Source organism: Geotrypetes seraphini, chromosome 10 (assembly GCF_902459505.1).
Source record: "Geotrypetes seraphini chromosome 10, aGeoSer1.1, whole genome shotgun sequence".
Lineage (NCBI taxonomy): Eukaryota > Metazoa > Chordata > Amphibia > Gymnophiona > Dermophiidae > Geotrypetes > Geotrypetes seraphini.
Genome location: NC_047093.1, coordinates 47,952,812 through 47,973,189, shown reverse-complemented (window position 1 = coordinate 47,973,189; position 20,378 = coordinate 47,952,812). Strand labels below are relative to the sequence as shown.

Below are 20,378 nucleotides of genomic sequence, written 5' to 3'. Positions count from 1 at the left end.
TATTATAATACTTCCTCCAGTTACAAAAACTAATGCTAGAAAGCCAAGCTTTGATTTGGTTCCACCTAGTTTTACATACTGGTCAATATTTAGCCCATGACAGTCAGCATTTTTTAAAACATTGACCTCTGTGGTCAGAATTAGCCCAGATAGTCAATGCTGGGCCATTTTTGACCACTGGCATTAACTAGGGTTAATTCCTTAGCTGCAAGCTGCTGGAGCTTACGTGGGTCCTGGCTGAATATTGACTGGACCTGTTTAAGATTATCTGCCCCCTTCTGATGCCTGTTCCATCTTCCACCCTCTCTGAAGCAAAGCAGGCCTCCCTACTGGACCCCTCTCCCTTCCAATCCCCCCTTCCCCCCCTTCCCCCCCATACACACACACCTCGCTCCTGCCTGTTGTGGATGCCTCCCTCAAATGGCTGTCATGACCTGTAGGGAGGGGCAGAAGTAGAATATCTCTGTTCTGAGGTTTTGAAAGAAGAACATACTTAAAATACAGTATGTTAGAAACACACAACTTATTGTTTTGCAAACTGTAATTAAGACTTTTGCTGTAGTAATTTAAGACATAGGGGTGTAGTAATCAAGTTTCAAGTTTATTAGGTTTTTATATACCGCCTATCAAGGTTATCTAAGTGATTTTTACAATCAGGTACTCAAGCATTTTCCCTATCTGTCCCGGTGGGCTCACAATCTATCTAATGTACCTGGGGCTTTGGAGGATTAAGTGACTTGTCCAGGGTCACAGGGAGCAGCGCAGGATTTGAACCCACAACCCCAGGGCGCTAAGGCTGTAGCTCCAACCACTGCGCCACACACGCCTCCTTATGGTCTTAAAACTTCACTGGCTTCTGGTGATTTCTAGGATTCACTTTAAATGTACCTGCCTAATTTTCAAGATCCTACATGGCATTCTTCCTCCCCTAATCCCACTATCCTGGAATTTTTCTAGACCTTACACTACCAGATCCGTCCACAAACTCAAACTATCTTTCCCCTCGTTAAAAAGCGTCATGTATGCAGGTAAATTAGGGAAATCCCTTTTCTTCAAATTCACTGAGCTTTGGAATAACCTCCCTGCCCTGCTGCGGAACCTAGGCTCATTCCAATTATTCAGAAAGCATCTGAAAACCTGGCTTTTCTCCAAAACGTAAAGCTATCTATTTAAAATGTAAAGCTAGCTATCCTCTTCATAACCTCTAATTTCTTATTTTGTCTTTCCCTCATTTATTGAATTACCTGTAAACCGCGTCGAGCTCTATCTTTATGGAGATGATGCAGTATACAAACTTAAAGTTTAGTTTAGTTTAGTTTAATATTAGACAGCAAGATACTGGCACTGAGAATCCAGAGGTTTTTTTTAGCGCTCACTCTGTTTATTTTCCTTCCGTTTCAGTTCCTCCTTCTTTCCTATACCAGTAACTCCTGTACTGAAAACTCCTTTCTATCTTTTCCCCCTCGTTATCTTTTTCCCCTTGTCACCTCTCCCTCTTTTCCTCTTCACTTTAATTCTCTCCTCCTGTAACCTCTGCCTCTCATTTTTCTGCCCTCTCCAGCCCAATCATATCATTCAGGCATTAGGAAATGACTTTTGCTTTTCTTTCTTTTCCAGATCAACTGTGTGACATTTCCACATCCAAACACAATGCCAGAACAGCAACTTCTGAAGCCCAATGAGTGGAGTTACTGTGATTATTTCTGGGTAAGTTATAGCAAATTGGGGTTGTGTGATCTGGTTCTGGGTACACTGAAGTTAGTAAAGTAATATGTAGTTCATGGTAGGTTAGACTGGGTGAAATTAAACCATTACATTCATCAACAGGCTTCTAATATTCTATCAAGATCACATAGAAGGCTGAGTTTTGGACTAACTAAGGATCTTATTGATATTATAGATCAAGTTTAATTTTGGAAAGATTTGCTTTCTATAATTATGAGTCTTTCTGCCAGTTTTGAACAAAATGTTCCTCAGTTTTCAGAAAATTCAGAACAAGAAGTTTCTGGCAGATAAGGAAGGCCAATAAAGTCAGTTTATGGCTTTCATGAGTTCGTCAGCCTCTAGCATTTTTTTTCATTCAGTTTCAATCCTTTATAGCAAACTGTGTGTCTGCACCCAACAGAACTAAAAATGGACAGAGCCACGTGGGCCAAGCTGCCGACGGATATTAGAGATGCATCTAATAGATTTTTGGAGATGGCCATGGTTCCGAGGGACTGGAGGGTGAATGTTGTTCCTCTTCATAAGAGTGATAACTTTCACAGCTGGTTCTGCTCTCGAGAACACCAGGGACCAGCAATGCGTTTCTTATTGATTTATTTAAATTCATTTCTATGTGGCTAATCATTAAGAGCCTGATACTCAGCCATCGGTGATGAGCATTTTTCTCACTGCCAACAGAATTATTCCTGGATATTCAAAGCCGGGCCCAGTCCAGGCTTCAGCTTTGAATATCTGGTTATTTTGAGCCATCTAACACAGCCAATATTCAGCATTTAGATGACCGTGGGGAAGTGCATACAAATAGGACAGTCTTTCATATAGACTTGATTACTGCAATGCCCTGTACCTTGGAATAACAAAAGCAGATGTAGAGCATTGCAGGTTATATAAAATGCAGCAGCAAGATTGATAATGGGATTGTCTAAATATGATCACATTTCGCCACATCTCCAAAAATTGCATTGGCTACCAGTCGCCTTCAGAGTACAGTATAAAGCAGTAAAGATTTGTCATCAATTCTTGTATGGAAACATTCCAGAATTGTTTAAAAATAATATACAAAAAGACCATTGCGCTCTGAGAATTTAGCATTACTGAAGATGAAAGTGAATCCAAGGCTTGTTGAGACTGGTAAAATGACTTTTTGTTGTGCAGGAGTCAAGATATTGAACTCCCTGGTGGGTCAGATATGAAATTGCCGTGAAAAGGTCATGTTTAGAAAATTGCTTAAGACAGTTATTTGTAGATGCCTTTTTCTAGCCAATAATTTTCCTCTCTGGTAGAATTGATGAATTATTTATGATCTCTACTATGCAAGTTATGGTATTATTCTGTAGATATGATTTCTGAGGATTATTTTATTATGTTTTTGTTTTAAATTATGTATGTAAATTATGTAAACCATTTAGTTTTAAATGGTATAGAAATTTAAAAAAAATAAATAAAATATAGCCTCATTTATGCCCGAAACCTGGCTGCTTAAGGGTGGTCTATAAGTACTAATAAACATAAACATTTTTCTGATGAAGAAAGGTCAGAGCGACCAGTAACGAGCAGAACTGACAAAAACATTGCAAACATTTGTCGAATTGTGTGTCAAAATCATCGACTGACTGTGAGAAGCATAGCAGACCAAGTACACATCGATAGAGAAACAGGAAAATCTTAACTGAAAATCTTGGCATGAGAAAGGTGTGTGCAAAAAATGGTCCCGAAGGAGCTCACTGATGAACAAAAGCAAGGAGAAATTTGCCAAGATCTTTTGGAGAGGCAAGACGATATTTTAGGCCATGTTATCACTGGTGATGAAACATGGGTGTACCAATACAACCCTGTAATAAAGTGTCAAAGTGCACAATGGAAGTTAGCCAATTCTCCATGACCATAAAAGTTCCGCCAGTCCAAATGAAGAGTGAAAACGATGTTGCTAACCTTTAGTGATATCCGAGGGATTGTTCATTATGAATTTGTACCAACTGGACAAACAGTTAACCAAGAAGTGCTGAAAAGGCTGCATGAAAAAGTTCGATGAAAATGACTTCAACTTTTCGCCAACAACTCATGGCTCATGCATTATGACAATACACCAGCTCACATGGCACTGTCTGTGAAGGAGGTTTTAGCTAGAAAACAAATAAGTGGTTTGGAACAATCTCCCTACTCATCTGATCTGTGCCCCAATGACATTTTCTTTACCCAAAGATAAAGGAAATATTGAAAGGAAAACTTTTGATGACATTTAGGACATCAAGGGTAATACGACAACAGCTCTGATGGGCATTCCAGAAAGAGAATTCCAAAATTGCTTTGAAGGGTGGACTAGGTGCTAGCATTGGTGCATAACTTCCAAAGAGGAGTACTTCGAAGGTGACCATAGTGATATTCAGCAACAAGGTATGTAGCACTTTTTCTAGGATGAGTTTGCAAACTAAATTGTCAGGTCTCATACATTCACCCTTGTCCTATGTGTCTGTCATAATTTTGAGCAGGGACAGTCTCATGCATGCTTAACATACAGTGCTGCGTTTATTTGGAAGTGCTACAGAAATAATAAATAGTATTAGTAGAAGGTAAGCAGCTATGTTATATCATTTCTGTGCTTTCTAGTCTATTTCTGTGATTTCAGTTGGTTGTATCTTTTTTCTTTTATAGGCCGATAAAAAGGATCCACAGGGTAACAGTTCAGTCCCTGGATTTGAAGATCTTCTTCAGAAACAACTGAAAGGGAAACAGATGCAGAAAGAAATGGCAGAATTTATCCATGAAAGGTAATATACAGTAGGACTTACTTGGTTGCCGTTTGTTCAAATATAAGGAAAAGACTTGATATATTGCCTTTCTGGGGTTACAACCAAAGTGCATTGCATATTATATACAGGTACTTATTTTGTACCAGGGGCAATATGTGGTGAAAAGTGTTAGTTTTTCCATTCCTCTCGGCATCACCTGCATAGGCTTTGTCTCACTTTTCTTTCATTCTTGCTCTTATCTTGCTCTCTTCCTTTTTTTTTTTATACTTTATTTAGTTTTTAATGCCATCAAAAAGTGCAATACAATTTACATACAAATAATAATAATCAAATAAGCACTTATAGTCAATCAGTATCTATACAAAAATAAAATTCCCTCCCCATCCAACATTACCATCAGGAATAATACAAAAACAAAATATATACCCCCCTCACACTCACCCCCCCTTGGATGTGTGGGTGCAAAACAACAGAAAATAGAGATAGAGATAAAGATAAAGGACAACTATAACAAATCTTGGACCCCAAACCAATTTGAATATCTTATTATGCCCCAGAATGTCAGCATTCATTTTCTCATACTTATATGTTAAACTAAGCTCACCCACCAAAAAGGAAAACTAAGGTGATCCCAATTATTTCAATTTTGAATAATAATTTACATGGCTATCCTGGTCATAATAAGGAAAAGCCAACATTTATACCTATCCGATGAGGGTTTAATATGCAATATCATCCCACATATAACAACCCCTCATACATCAATGGAATTGATAACTCCAGTATGGTATTAATGTAATGTAATGTAATTTATTTCTTATATACCGCTACATCCGTTAGGTTCTAAGCGGTTTACAGAAAATATACATTAAGATTATAAATAAGAAAGGTACTTGAAAAATTCCCTTACTGTCCCGAAGGCTCACAATCTAACTAAAGTACCTGGAGGGTAATAGAGAAGTGAAAAGTAGAGTTAGAGGAAAAATAAAAATAAAATAAACATTTTAACAAGACAGCATTGATCTAAATACTTTGGAAGGTAGAAGAGAGGAGAGAAAGGAATAGAAGCAGAAGGGGGAGCCGTTAAACAGTAGAATTCTGGAGAAATTTAAATGATAGAAATAGAACAAAACAAAGACAAAAGGCAAAACAATAGATAAGATTAAAGATAAATCATAAGCTGGAAAGAAAAATAAAATAAAACTTTGTCTTCAATCCACGGTTTCAGCGTCAGTGATGAAGTGGAGCAAGTAAGTTTAGGAGGAGCGATTGACGTTTCCAGAAAGGGCTTCTTCAGGGAAGAGACTTGGCAGACAGTCCCAGGATGCCTATGTCTCCTCCCCTGCGATGTTCTCCCATCCATGCATTCCCTCCCAGACACACTGCCCGTGCCCCAGCCGCTCCAAGGAGGCTGCCCCAGATGAGGCCCACTGTCCCCAAATTGAATCCTGCTCTCTTCCTCGCCTTTCTCTCCTGCACTCCTCTCCACAGTCTGTCATAAGTTTCTTGTTTCTCTCTGGCTCCATATGAGCAGATGGCGGCCTCTCTTCTATGCAAGTTGCAGGTTCTGTGATTGAACCTGTGCAGTCTGGGATAGTTCTCGTCACTGTGTCCTGTGAAGGCCATGGGTATTATCACTGCAGCCCCTGTGGATCAGATGCTGCTCGTTATCATTGGGGTCCTGTGAAGGCCACTGGCAGATTCATTGTGTGGCTCCTGTTGGATGGCAATTCTCAAGATGGAGTAATTGGCTGGATTTTTGGGGTGGTTGAATCCCTCTGTTTGTGCTTAACTTGCATGTTTATACCGAAATTGACATATGGGCTAAATTCCCTATCAACATATTTCCTTCCTATAGGATAAAGATTGAAGAAGATTATGCAAAGAACTTGGCAAAATTGTCTCAGATTTCCTTAGCAGCTCAGGAAGAAGGGTAAGAGACAGCCAGAGCTGAAATTGCACTTCCCGTTTTCCTGATGTTTAAAATCCAGATTATATAGGGTTACCAGATGTCTGGATTTACCCAGACATGTCCTCTTTTTAGATGACGTGTCCAGGCATCCGGGCGGCTCTTCAAAACCCGTCACTTTGTCCGGGTTTTGAAAAGCTTCCATGTCAGGAGGGCATTTGTGTATGCACGGATTCAACGCGGTGATGTCACGTGCGTCTTATATTGAATCTAGTCCGCAGAGGGTAATCAAATTCATCTCAAGTATATTCATTGTGGATATCATAAAAACCTGACTGGCTAGATGGGTCTCAGTGGCTGGGTTGACAGCCGCTGCTGTAAAGTGATGAAATTTCACTTTTACACTGAGGTCCATTTGCAGTTCTATAAGCCGGTGTCAGGTCAAAAGCGCGCCGGGACAAAGGCGCGCCCAGACAATTGAGCGCAGCGCGCGCCGCTCTAAATTACTGTTTTTAGTGCTCCGACGGGGGGGCGTGGGGGGGAGAACCCCCCCACTTTACTTAATAGACATCGCGCCGCATTGTGGGGGCGTTGTGGGGGGTGTGGGGGGCTGTAACCCCACACATTTTACTGAAAACTTCACTTTTTCCCTGTTTTTAGGGAAAAAGTTCAGTTTACAGTAAAATGTGGAGGGTTACAATCCCCCAAACCCCCCATAACGCCAGCGCGATGTCTATTAAGTAAACTGGGGGGGTTCCCCAACAAAACCCCCCCGTTGGAACCCCTAAAAACTGTAATTTAGAGCGGTGCGGCGGCGCGTGCAGCGCTCAATTGTCGGCGCGCGCTTTTGTCTTTCGCGCCGTTGTCTATGAACCCTATAAGCCTGATCCAATAAAAGTTCCTGAGCAGACTGACCCAGCTACAGAGCTTCCTTTAAGAATTTTGGCATGAAACCCAGCCCATGGATTCTGTCGCACTTTTCCAGTAAGCCCAGAACTTGAGCATTGCACTATTGGATCTGACTTTTAGATCAGGGGCTTTTCTTGCTGCGAAGTAAGCTGGTGCACACCTTTACTGTACTGTCTGCTATCCCCATCTTCCAGTTTTCTAATGCTGAAACTCTGTTCTCAAGGGTTCATAGACAACGGCGCGAAAGACAAAGGCGCGCCCGGACAATTGAGCGCAGCGCGGAGGTGCGCGCCGCTCTAAATTACTGTTTTTAGGTCTCCGACGGGGGGGCGTGGGGGGAACCCCTCCACTTTACTTAATAGACATCGCGCTGGCGTTATGGGGGGTTTGGGGGGTTGTAATCCTCCACATTTTACTGTAAACTTAACTTTTTCCCTAAAAACAGGGAAAAAGTGAAGTTTTCAGTAAAATGTGGGGGGTTACAACCCCCCAAACCCCCCACAATGCCCCCACAATGCAGCGTGATGTCTATTAAGTAAAGTGGGGGGGTTCCCCCCCCCCCGTTGGAGCCCTAAAAACAGTAATTTAGAGCGGCGCGCGCCTCCGCGCTGCGCTCAATTGTCTGGCCGCGCTTTTGACCTGACACCGTTCTGAAGTGCATCCAATCTCAGGCTCATAGAGGCAAATTCTATAAAGTCTGCCTAAAGTTAGGCACCTGCATAGGGGCACAGAGCTAATGTAGGTGCCTAACTTAGTTAATAGGTGTAATTAGTGCCGATATTTGGCATAAAACACCTCATAATCGACATTAATTGGAATTAATAGACAAGTGCCTAAATTGTTAGGTGTGATCTCTAAAAGTTAGGCACCTTGTCCAACATGCCTGCGTAAAAGTGGACATGATTATGGGCAGATTGTGGGCGTGTTTTGGAGTGAGGCATCTGTTTTTGACTTAGGTGCTGTTGTGTGTCTAACTGAGGCACATGCATTTAAGCCAAGAAAACCCTGGCATAAATATGGTGCGCCTAAAAGTTAGGCCACTGTAAGGTCCCCCTGGTTCTCTTTGGTCAAATATGGTCCTCTTTGGTCATTGTGATATCTTCTGGTCACATCAGATTATTTTGACACTTTGGCTATGCTCTGGCCACAACAGGTTGCCAGAAGGGTCATTTGAGAGCCCAGGTTGCTCTATCTTCCAGTAGTTTTCAACCTGGGAGTCTTAATAGTCACCCCCTAGGTTAGTTAGGGTGAAAGCCCCCCCCCCTCAGACCAGACATCCCTTAGCAGTTCATTGTAGGGGTCCTGCAATCCTCCAGATGAGGCTCCCCTTCTCTTCCCCAATTTCCTCTGTTATTTCAGGGTCTGTTTCCTTTCAAACAAACTCTTTCTTTAGATGTAAATTAGTATGCAAATTAGCTTCTCCCAATAGGGCCTATTCTCAATCTTTAGAACCAGGATGTCTTTTGATAGGGGGTTTTCACAAGTGATGCCCTTTTCTCTTCCCTTATTGCAGATGATAGGACGTACACCTAGCAATGCCTAATGCCTCTTATAATAATAATAATAATAATTTTATTTCTTATGCAGTGCTAAGTGTGATTCTGTACAGTGGGCTTAACTTTTATAAAATTGCACTTAGTGCTGCACTAGTTAGTGCCAGTTTTTTAAGGAGACGTATATAGAATTGGGGCCTTTCAGTAGCGCCTCTGAATCTCATTCTTTAAGGCTGTTTTGGAGTCCTTTAATCTCATCCTTATTACCATGCGCTGAGATACTCCTGACTTTGTCCAAAAGAGCGTGTCATTGTTCCTCAGTATCTTCTGCCTCCCAAAAATAATCTGTTAATTTGTCTTATTTGTATCAGCCAGATTTCTGGTACTTTGAGTTGCCCTATGGAAACACACTGCCGAGTGGCTCAGAACCATCAAAGTGGAACAATGTATGTAGAAAGTAGAGGCAAAAACCAGGACAACAGACAGCTTGTTCTAGGAACGAGCGTCTGCCATCACGCCGTTAAGAACTCAAGTGGGTGGAACGGGGGGGGGGGGGGGGGGAGAAGCTGTCAGCCCTTATGACTTCAGCTTTGGGTCGGTTGGTGGGCAGGAGGGTTGGAAGAGATGTTGCTGTGATCTGCTTCTGAATTTTAGCTGTGGTCTAGCGAGGGACTTTTGGCTAAGCTCTTCGTTTCAACTTTCCCTGTATGAGAACGGGGATGAAATGGTAAAGATCTCAGCCATTCTATTCCTTTCAACTACGGCTAAGGATGGGGATTCAGAGGGTCTTTTGACCTTGCTCATAACTTTGTTCTAGCAGGAAGGAGTGGTATTGGGGGACGGGGAGAACTGGTTAACCATCTGACTTTCCCCTCCGCCTCCCCTAGCTAACCCTGCTTCAGGTTGCTAAATGTAGCCATTCAGCCTGAAAATGTTTCAAAGAACAAGCTGTCTTTTGGCCTGGTTTTTGCTTCTACTTAGCCATCTAAATCCTTAGCTGGTTACATTTGTTTTCTAAATGTATTGCATTGTAACCTTATGTTTAAAAAATCAATACGAATTTAGAATTGATACAAAAAGAACTGGGGGGGGGAGGGGGGTTTCCCAGTGTTCTCAGCAGTATCGTAAAGTCCTCATTATTTAATATTTTGCAGGACACTGGGAGAGGCGTGGGCACAGCTAAAGAAAAGTCTATCTGATGAGGCAGAAGTCCATCTAAAATTCTCATCCAAGGTAATTTTGCATCGTTATCATTCCAGCATCATGCAGATGAAGTGCATGATACAGGGGTTGCTGTTGTGAGGGCACTTATGAACCCCAGCGGAAAGTTTCCCTCAAGTAGTTATTCAAGAAGAGGGCAGACATTATGACATGGCTCAGAGATCTGGTGTAATGAGCAATAAAGGAAATGCCACAGAGACCATTTTTGTGGGTTCTTTAAATGCAATAAAAAAAAAAAAAAAGAGCAATGAGCCTGGTCTTCAAACCTCACTTTAATAGCAATATAAGAATCGTGCATAAAACAGTCTTGTCAATCATGAGAACATCTTGCAAATCATGATGATTGACAAGACTGTTTTATGCATGGTTCTTATTATTTATTGCTATTAAAGTGGGATTTGAAGACCAGGCGCATTCTGCTCTTTTCTGTTGGATTTGCTGTTATTCGTGCAGAGGTGACTGTCTTCATTTGTAGGTGCTGTTTTTTGTGGGGGGAGGGAGGGGGTTTAATACCCCAGATCCACAACTAGGTCCAGAAGTGTTACTTTGTACCGTTGCAATGAAATGGCGAGAAGGAAAATAAAGCCTAGAAACAGAAGGATAAATCTGAATGTAATGTAAAATAGAATTAATTTTATTCCAATACCTCACCAGAATAGCTCAAGGCAAATTGCAACAAAAATAATAGAAGATAGAAGCTCAATTGTCTTGAGAAAATCAGACTCATCAATTCTGCGACTCCCACCCCCGTGAGACCTGACATACCTCCGAGGCCTCCTAATGCAGCAGCAGCCGCAGTGCTCTGAATGGGCTACTTCGCTGCCTGCCCCACCGAGGCCTTCCCTCTGCCGCAGAGGGAAGCCCTAGTGGGACAGGCCGCAAAGCAGCCTGTTCAGAGCGCCACTACTGCTGTTACTGCTTTTTGGAGGCCTCAGAGGTATGTCAGGTCTCACGGTGGGAAAGTTGGTGGGGTGTTGCTGCACAGGGGGATGGGAGGGAAGGAAGGAAAGATGCTGCACATGGGGAGGAGAAGGGAGAGAGGAAGAATTGTTGGGGTAGAGGAGAAGAAGGGAGAAATGAAACAAAGAGGTAGAAAGGGATGAGAGGGAGAAATCCTTCATATGGTGGAGGGGAGGGAGACATGCATGCAGAAGAGAGAGGGAGAAATGTTGTACATAGGGTGGAGGGCAGGGAGAGATGGTGCATGGGGAGAGAGAAAGAAATGTTGCATATGATAATGGGGGGCGGGAGGAAAGGAGAGATGCTGCATGGAGGGGAAAGAGAGGTTTGACCCAGGGCACAAGGCAGAGAGAGAGAGAGATAGATGGTAGACCATGGGAAAGAAACAAATGTTGGATATGGCAGTGGAACATAGAAAAAAATAATTTTATTTTCTATTTTGTGATTACAGTATGTCAGATTTGAAATGTGAATCCTGCCAGAGCTAGTGTTAGACAGCAAGCGTGAGCTAGGACCTAACAGAAACCTTCTTTTACAAAGGCATAGTATGGGTTTTAGCGCCGGCAGCAATGGTTACTGCTCCGATGCTCATAGTGAGCATCAGAGCAGTTACCGCCACTGCCGGCGCTATGCCTTCGTAAAAGAGGGGGGAGGGGGGAGAGAGGAAAAGTATGTTTTGTTTATTTTGTTTATACCATAGTGCCATCATGGGGTTGGAGAGGGCAAAGAGGGGTGGGGTGGGTGAAAAGACTACAAAATAAACCTGCAAGGACATTTTGAAAAAAAAAAATGCCTGATTGGGCAGGGAAAGCAAATCAAATCAAATCGAAAAAAATCAATTTAATAGGCTGAATCAATTGAAATTTTTTTCTCTGAATCGGGCAACACTAGTTTCAACCCAGTCCTCAGGGCAGACCCAGCCAGTCAGTTTTTCAGGATATCCACAATGAACATGCATAAGATATAATTTGCGTGCATATCCATCTCATACATGTTTCGTTTTTCATGTGCATGTCCTGAAAACCTGACTGGCTGGGTCTGCCCTGAGGACTGGGTTGAGAACCACTGATATAGACAGTTCTTTAGGGGAGAGAAATGATGCCTTCTCTTTGAATAGAGAAAAGTGACCGATAGGCCTGAGAAAGGGTATTTACTACTACCAATGGTGTAGTAAGAGAGTGGTGGTGGTGGGGGGGGGGGTGGTTAAGGACTGCCCCAGGTGCCATCTTGGTGGGGGCGCTGACACTTCACCTTCTCTCCGTCCCTGACCCTTCCCTGGTTCTACCCCGCCTCGCACACACCTTCCCTTTCCCCTGTATGTCTAACTCTTCGCCGGTGCAAGCGCCATCTCCAGCCTCGGCTGTCTCTCTGAAGTCACTTTATGGTCACAGGACCAGGAAGTGACAGCAGAGGGAGAGCTGAGGCCAATACAGGCAGCAGGTCAGAGATGTTACTTGTGCCAGCAAAGTTAAAGAGGAACAGGGGGGAAAGAAAGGCACATGTATATTAAACATGTGAGAAACAATCGCTGCTCAATAGAGCTTACAATATTATCAAACAGAGGGAATGATAAAACCAGACATGGATACTTCACAAGTGACTAAGGGTTAGGAGTTAAAAGCAGCTTCAAAAAAGTGGGCTTGTGGCCTAGACTTGAATACAGTTAACATAAGAACATAACATAAGAATAGCCTTACTGGGTCAGACCAATGGTTCATCAAGAACCAATGGTTCTCACGGTGGCCAATCCAGGTCACTAATACCTGGCCAAAACCCAAGGAGTAGCAACATTCTATGCCACAGGTGTCAAAGTCGGTCCTCGAGGGCCAGAATCCAGTCGGGTTTTCAGGATTTCCCCAATGAATCTGCATGAGATCTATTTGCATGCACTGCTTTCAATGCATATTCATTGGGGAAATCCAGAAAACCCGACTGGATTCCGGCCCTCGAGGAGGGACTTTGACACCCCTGTAATCTATGCTATCGATCCAGGGCAAGCAGTGGCTTCCCCCATGTCTTTCTCAATAACAGACTATGGACTTTATCTCCAGGAAACTGTCCAAACCTTTCTTAAAACCAGCTACACTATCCGCTCTTACCACATCCTCTGGCAACGCATTCCAGAGCTTAACTATTCTCTGAGTGAAAATTTTTTTCCTCCTTTTGGTTTTAAAAGTATTTCCCTGTAACTTCATTGAGTGTCCCCTAGTCTTTGTAATTTTTGACGGAGTGAAAAATTGATCCACTTGTGCCCGTTCTACTCCACTCAGGATTTTGTAGACTTCAATCATATCTCCCCTCAGCCGTCTCTTTTCCAAGCTGAAGAGCCCTAACCATTTTAGTCTTTCCTCATATGAGAGGCAGGGCCGGATTAATCAATAGGCCCAGTAGGCACGTGCCTAGGGCCCAAAACTGTGAGGGGGGCCCGCTGAAGGAGGACAACTCACTTGCCATTTTTTTAAACATCAATGGCCCCCCTCCCAGCATCAACGGCAACGGGCCCCCCCAGCAACAGCAACACCCCTCCCCCCCCCCCCCCCCGCAGCAACGGCAACGCGGCCAGATCTGTTACAGGAAGGTCCCGCAATGACTGCTTCTGCCGGTCCATCCCCCTCCGACGTCACTTCCTTGCTACTCTTCTAACCAGTGTGGTGCTTTGCTTAGAATGTCTTTAATGCTTGCAGCTGACATTGCAGGGTGATCGAGAAGGGGGCTTATGCCTTAATTCCTCTGATGGTCAGCTGCTCATTCAGAGCATCTGTCTGAAACTTGGACATGACTAAAACGGTTCTAAATAAAACGTCCGTCTTTTTCAGAGATGGACATTTCCTCTCGTTCACAAATCATTGCTGGAATGTCCTACTTTTGAACTGTCCTTAGTCAAACCCACAACACGCCCTCTTGCTGTTTGGATGAACTGCACTAGGAAACGTCCAAATGCTGACTTTCCAAAATTGGGATTTGGAAGTTTTTAGCAGACGGACAATTTTTTTTTTAGGCATTTTGAAGTGTCCATCTGCTTTGAAATGAGCACCATAGGGTTCAATCGCTTCCAATATACGAGTACATCCATGCCTGCATTAGGAGAAGTTGTATAGCTCAATATTCTGGACTGAATGAGTATTATATTTAACTCCCACTGCCAACATTTAAGAAAAATTCCTACCACAGCTGTTATATAGTGACCCAAATAATTCTAACAGCTGTTTAAGGTTGTTCTCATTGTAAATCACTTGCTAACAGATTTGCGAGGGGAATTAGCCATATGAATGGTAATAATGCCAGAATAAACTATGACTTATGAGTAAAACTAAATAATTCTTATATGGCAGAAGATTACATGGAAAAGTTGTGGTTTGTTGTAAAGGCTATTGTGGCTGGAAAAGAGCAATATTACAGAAATAACAGTACTAATGTGGAAGCCAAATGAGTCATTTCATACTAATCTTTAATTATGGCACTGAAAATCACCATTACCTTGGTTTGAAATTTAAAATGCTCTTTGCTGGGATGATTAGAATTTATATGCAAACTGAAAGCAAGGTCTTACAAATTGTTGAGTAAATAATGTTTTAAGGTTAAACAATTTTTATTGATGAAAACCACAAATCAACAGAAGCAGACAGATGATAGCAACATCATGAAAAGAACAAAGGAACAATATCCACAATCATCAACATTTTTTCTCCATGGGGACATAATACACACCTCCTACCTACCACATTCCCCAACAGGCGTAGTTCCGAAAACACTACAACATGAACCAGGGCCCTGGACTCTGATGAGCCCTGGAGCACGCCGTCCATCAGCCGCCTCCCACCAAACCCAGAAACAGTGACCTGGCACGAAATGTGTAAACCATATACCCCCCTCCCAATCCAAATGCAACATCCAAAAAGACCCTATCCCCCACTCATTCCTCCCCCCCCCCCCCACGGTACTCTCCACCCCTCCCCCCTAAAACTCTCTACCCCTTGAATTGCAAACTGCCCAAATTAGGACAACCACCTTAATATGGCATTCCAGCCCTTTGGGTTCAAGGACTGCAAATAGGATTCCCAGATGTTCCTCTTCCCCCCCCCGGCATCCCTTGCCTCCCAAGTAGCCAACTGATGCAATTGGTTCCGCCAATGCCAGAACGCCGGAGGGTCCTGAACCTTCCAGTACTGAAGGATACATTTTCGGACCAACAGGCTCATCTTCCTACATAAAGTCAATGGGCCCCGGGGCAAACGGCCATAAGCCTCTGGTAAATCCAGAACCAGCTGGGTCGGTGTGCTCCGCAATACTCTCCCTAGCAAGCCTGACATATAAGAAACGATACGGCTCCAGAAGCGCTGTATTATAGGGCAGGACCAGAATGCATGTCCCAAGGTGTGCTCCCCCTGTCCGCACTTATGACATATTGGTGCAGGGAGACTCCCACTGTAATATAATTGTGTGCGAGTATAATATGCTTCTAGTGTCACCCTATAATACATTTCCCGCAACCATGCGCACGGTGTCACCCTGAGAGTGCGGGCTACATTACATTACATTACATAACTGGCTTATATTCCGCCTGTACCTTTCAGTTCTAAGCGGATTACATCAGAACGATAACTGGACATTTCCAGGAAGAGAAATACAAATTACAATTAAGGCGTAAGGTCTAAAGCAATTTTGATGAGTAGATTCTAAGAGGGGGAGAGAGGGGAAAAGGATACATCCCAATGTCCCAAAGCAACCTGTAACTCCTGTTCCCAGCGACCCTTGACCGATTGATAGTCTGGTTCATAGACAATGGCGCAAAAGACAAAAGCGCGTGCCGACAATTGAGCGCAGCGCACGCTGCCGCGCCACTGTAAATTACAGTTTTTAGGGGCTCCGACGGGGGGTTTTGTTGGGGAACCCCCCCAGTTTACTTAATAGACATCACGCCGGCGTTATGGGGGGTTTGGGGGGTTGTAACCCTCCACATTTTACTGTAAACTGAACTTTTTCTCTAAAAACAGGGAAAAAGTGAAGTTTTCAGTAAAATGTGGGGGGTTACAACCCCCCACACCGCCGCGCGATGTCAATTAAGTAAAGTGGGGGAGTTCCCCCATGCCCCCCCCGTCGGAGCGCTAAAAACAGTAATTTAGAGCAGTGCGGCGGCGTGCGCTGCGCTCAATTGTCTGGGCGCGCCTTTGTCCCGGCGCGCTTTTGACCTGACACCGATAGTCTTTATCGGGCTGCAAATCCTGCAAACTGGCAAGTATGTTCAAAACCGAAAGAGGGGTCCCCTCCTCCCTAAAGAAAAATCTCTGCAAACTAGCCCCCATATGTTTCCCCAATTGTGCTCTGTCAAGGGATCCCACATAATGCTCCACTTGATGACACGCATACTGCACCCCCCAATGATCTAAGTAAAAACTATGCCAGGGTGCGTGTGCGGATCACTGGACTTGATGGACCCAGGGTCTGATCCGGAGATGGCAATTCTTATGTTCTTATGTTTAATATCTAGCCCCTATCCTATGAGTTCTCTGACTATCATCATAAACAGCGTCTTTTTTTCAACATCAAGTATGTAGACCAAAGGACTCAGGCACGGCACACTGCAAATAAAATCAATACAAAAAGCTTATCCTTCCGGCTTCCTGATGTAGGTTAGCGAAACACAGACTGTGTTGGAGCCGTGAACTAACCTTTTCAGATAAGTGGTCTACTGTTAAACAGCTTTTGTACAGCCATAACATTTGCCACTCCAGTAGAAGCAAGGTTCCTTGCTCCATGCAATGTGTTAAGATTAAAATTCAAGCACTTTTCCAGCGACGTTGTACAGCTGCTGTGGCGCCTTGCTGAAGAGCTTATGAGCACATTTAAATATTGAAAATCCTTTAAATGTTATATGATGATATTATTTGAGAAACTTGCCCAGTATTGATGAGAGGGGGGTCTTTTGTGTTTTGTTCTATCATGATAAAGAGGCAGGTATGAGTGTGACGGGGCGGGGTAATTCTCTAAGGAACTATCTAAAAGTCGATATGCCGATATTCTAGGAATGTAAATGTACATGAATACATATGCGCAAAAATAACAATTCAGCGATACGCTATTCAGTAGTGTGTAATTTGCAGTATCAAAATTGAAGAAGTAGTGGGTGAAGCACCAAGAATCTCTGAGGGAGAAGTAGGAAGATGCAAAGGCTGAACTGTTTGTTAGGCCAGACAGACTGAGTAGGCCTTATGATCTCTTTTTTTGCTGTCATTTTCTATATCTTTCTGATAGCTGGGTTTCATCTTCCCCCCCCTCTTAGTTACACATTGAGGCAGTAAAGCCACTCCTTAACTTCAGAGAAAGCTTTAAGAAAGACATGAAGAAATTTGACCATCAAATTGCAGATTTGCGAAAGCAGTTGACCAGTCGCTATGCAGCTGTAGAAAAGGTAAGAGATTCCAATTAAGTAACACCGTGCATTGTATAAGGGGATGTGAAACATCTGAGAGTGCATCCGTTCACTAACAAGACATTCCAGCTAAAGTACCTGGTTATTTCCATCTCTTCTTTTGTTACATTTTTTTAAGTCCTCACTGTGCTTTCTCTTCCTAATAGTAGGGTCGGCATTAAGGGGCGGTAACCAAGGCGATTGCCCTGGGCCCCTAAGCCATAAAGGGCCCAATGTCTGCCTCAACGGAAGGAGACCAATAGGGGCTCATTTTCAAAGCGCTTAGACACACAAAGTACCATAGTAACCTATGGTACTTTGTGTGTCTAAGTGCTTTGAAATGAGCCCCTTAGCCTACAGGCAGGCTTTGTAGTCCTGTCTCCAGCTTCTGCTCTGGGCAGGAGAGGCTTTTGCCTCTTAAATCTCGCTGAGCTGGCTGGCTAGCTCAAAATATTCAGTGGCATTTAACTGGACAGTACCACTGAATATGGGCTCTGCTCATTACAGAACTGTCCAGACAGTTTGGGGGGGAGGGGGAGGAGGTAGAGTTGAAGCAGATTTGGAAAGTATGGTGTTGTTCAGTACAAGTGCCCACACATTGTTCCAGGTATGGGTGGTCTTCCATTTTTAGGGAAGATTAAGGTTAAGAAGGAATGACTTGAATCTATTATAGCACTTTTAAATACTTTATTGATTACTAATTTTATTATTCTTGTAATATTTGGTATTTTATTATTCTTGTAGTATTTGCCATTATATTGTTTGTTTTTACAATTGTGTATAGAAACATGATGGCAGATAAAGGCCAAATGGCCTATCTAGTCTGCCCATCTGCAGTAACCATTATCTCTGTCTCTCTCCACTTAGACCTAAGTGGTTTATAATTTTTTAAAATAAATAAATAAAAATAAAATTGAACTGGGCAAGTTGAGCCTCTGAAAAGGCAGTTCTTAGTTTCCTTAGCTAGGTTTATGGCTATGGCACTAAACATTGGTTGTACCTGTACAACATCCTGGGTGCCAGACATCTGGATATTGACCTTGTAGTTCACTGTCTAGAACCACTTCAAGAATTTTAATGGAGTCAACTAAACTATGCCTGTTTTCTAGGATTACTGTATTCCACAACAAAAAAGAAAGCACAACTCCACGTACAGCAATGCAAGACAGAATGAGTGGGGAAGGGACACCGCACATCAGCCTCAAGGACAATCAATTTATTGAGAGCATATAAATTTTAAAAACATGTAAATATAAATAGGTAAAACATAAGGCAAGCCTTACAGAGAATCTTTAGTCCTTTTTGTACTGGACCCCAACACGGTCCTTGTTTCTGCTTGAAAAGCCTTCCTCAAGGGTGTATAGATAAAATACAGTAGATAGCGCCAGTATACTAGTAAAAAACAAAACAAAAAGGAATGCTCTCAGTTCGTAAAGAAGAGCTAGGAAAACAATGTATTGCCCAGGCCAAAAAAATGCTGTGAGCTATCGAATCACTTTTTAGCAATAACGTCATTCGATAGCTCACAGTGTCCACAAGCAAAACGTCCTGGGTCCTCCTCACACTGATTCAGCCTCATCAGTAGCGTAGTACAGGTGAGACGTGCCTGGGGTGGTGGCTTCTCTCCCCTGGCCTCATCTCTGCTCCCCCCCCTCTTTTCCTGATCCTGCCTGCCATGCGCCTCCCTTCCCTTCCCTCATACCTCTAGTTGAAGTTGTTGCTCGCAGCAGTCAACAACGTGTTCATTGCGACCCTGTCAGCTCTCCCTCTGACAGCACTTCCTATGCGCGGCACCCAGAAGTGACGTCGGTGGTAGAGTCGATGGGGCTGCGAAGAGCACATTGTTGACTGCAGCGAACAACAACTTCAGCTAGAGGTATGGGGGAAGGGAAGGGGAGGAATGAGAAGAGGAGGTGGAGGAGGAGGTGTGCTGTCGCCCCCACAAACGTGGCACCTGGGGTAGACTGTCCCCCTCACCTCCCACCTTACTACACTACTGAGCCTCAAGTTCCTGTTAGTCAAATGTTCACCCATATTGTGGCCCCATGTACTGTATATGCAAACTTTCGATAGCCTACTAATTGAGGATGTATGCTCAAAATTGACCAATATTTGCATATTATATCCCTAATATCCTGAGATTCTTGGGACTGTGGCAGGACACACCACTGGGGGCAGAATTCTTAATCCTCGGAATGAACAGCCATTGTCCATGTTGAATGTCACACGTGGAAGGGCATTTTTGATATGATGTCTAAATCTGAGTTTGGTTTATTTATTTATTTATATCCTGCCCTTACCCAGGGCAGGTAACAAACTAATATACAAAATTACATATAAAAATACATACAGGATCGACAATAAATACACCCACAAAACAGAGCAAAAATACATAGGCAACCAGCACCTTACTGTCATCATCTCTTCCTCATTAACCACACAGTCTCATACCCTGGTTTAGAGAATGACATGGTGGCTGTTACCCGTGGCTAGCCACAGGTAACCCACTGAAATGGCGGGAGAAAAAGTCGTCATCGCTGTGAGTACAGGGACAAGGCCATTCACCACCCCGTAGAACGGTGAATGGCCTTGTCTCCGCAGTTAAGGGAGGGAACGCGTGCAGTCTCTGATCAGGTATCTCCTTCCCTCCCATCCTTCCCCTCACCTTACCGTGGAGATTTTCGGGGGGGTTTCATCTCTCAGCTGCCTGAGCCAGCTTTTATCAAGTCGCATGTGGCTGCTGAAACTTCTCTGATGCAATTGGAAACAGGAAGTTGCATCAGAGGAGAAGTTTCGGCGACCACACGCGACTTGATGAAAGCCAGATTTGGCAGCTGGGAGAAGAAAACCCCCCCAGAAAATCGCCTTGGTAAAGTGAGGGTGAGGGAGGGAGGGAGATGCCTGGATGGCGGCGATTGGGAGGGAGAGGGGCTGCTGGACATGCACGTGCATGCGCTGGAGGAAAGTGGAGAGGGGGTGTTGAGAGGAATCAATGCTGAAGG

At 43.5% G+C, this 20,378-nt stretch overlaps 1 protein-coding gene across 2 annotated transcripts in view; it reads left to right on the top strand.

Moving 5' to 3' along the window:
- GAS7 (growth arrest specific 7) overlaps nt 1–20,378 on the top strand; it is a 93,938-nt gene that overhangs the window by 58,972 nt on the left and 14,588 nt on the right. For both annotated transcript variants that reach the window (XM_033961063.1, XM_033961062.1), the window contains exons 2-6: nt 1,618–1,707; nt 4,378–4,493; nt 6,334–6,408; nt 9,941–10,019; nt 17,248–17,376. In XM_033961063.1, the coding sequence (XP_033816954.1) occupies nt 1,651–1,707; nt 4,378–4,493; nt 6,334–6,408; nt 9,941–10,019; nt 17,248–17,376 (456 nt within the window). In that variant the 5' untranslated portion in view covers nt 1,618–1,650. The remainder of the gene's footprint in view (nt 1–1,617; nt 1,708–4,377; nt 4,494–6,333; nt 6,409–9,940; nt 10,020–17,247; nt 17,377–20,378) is intronic.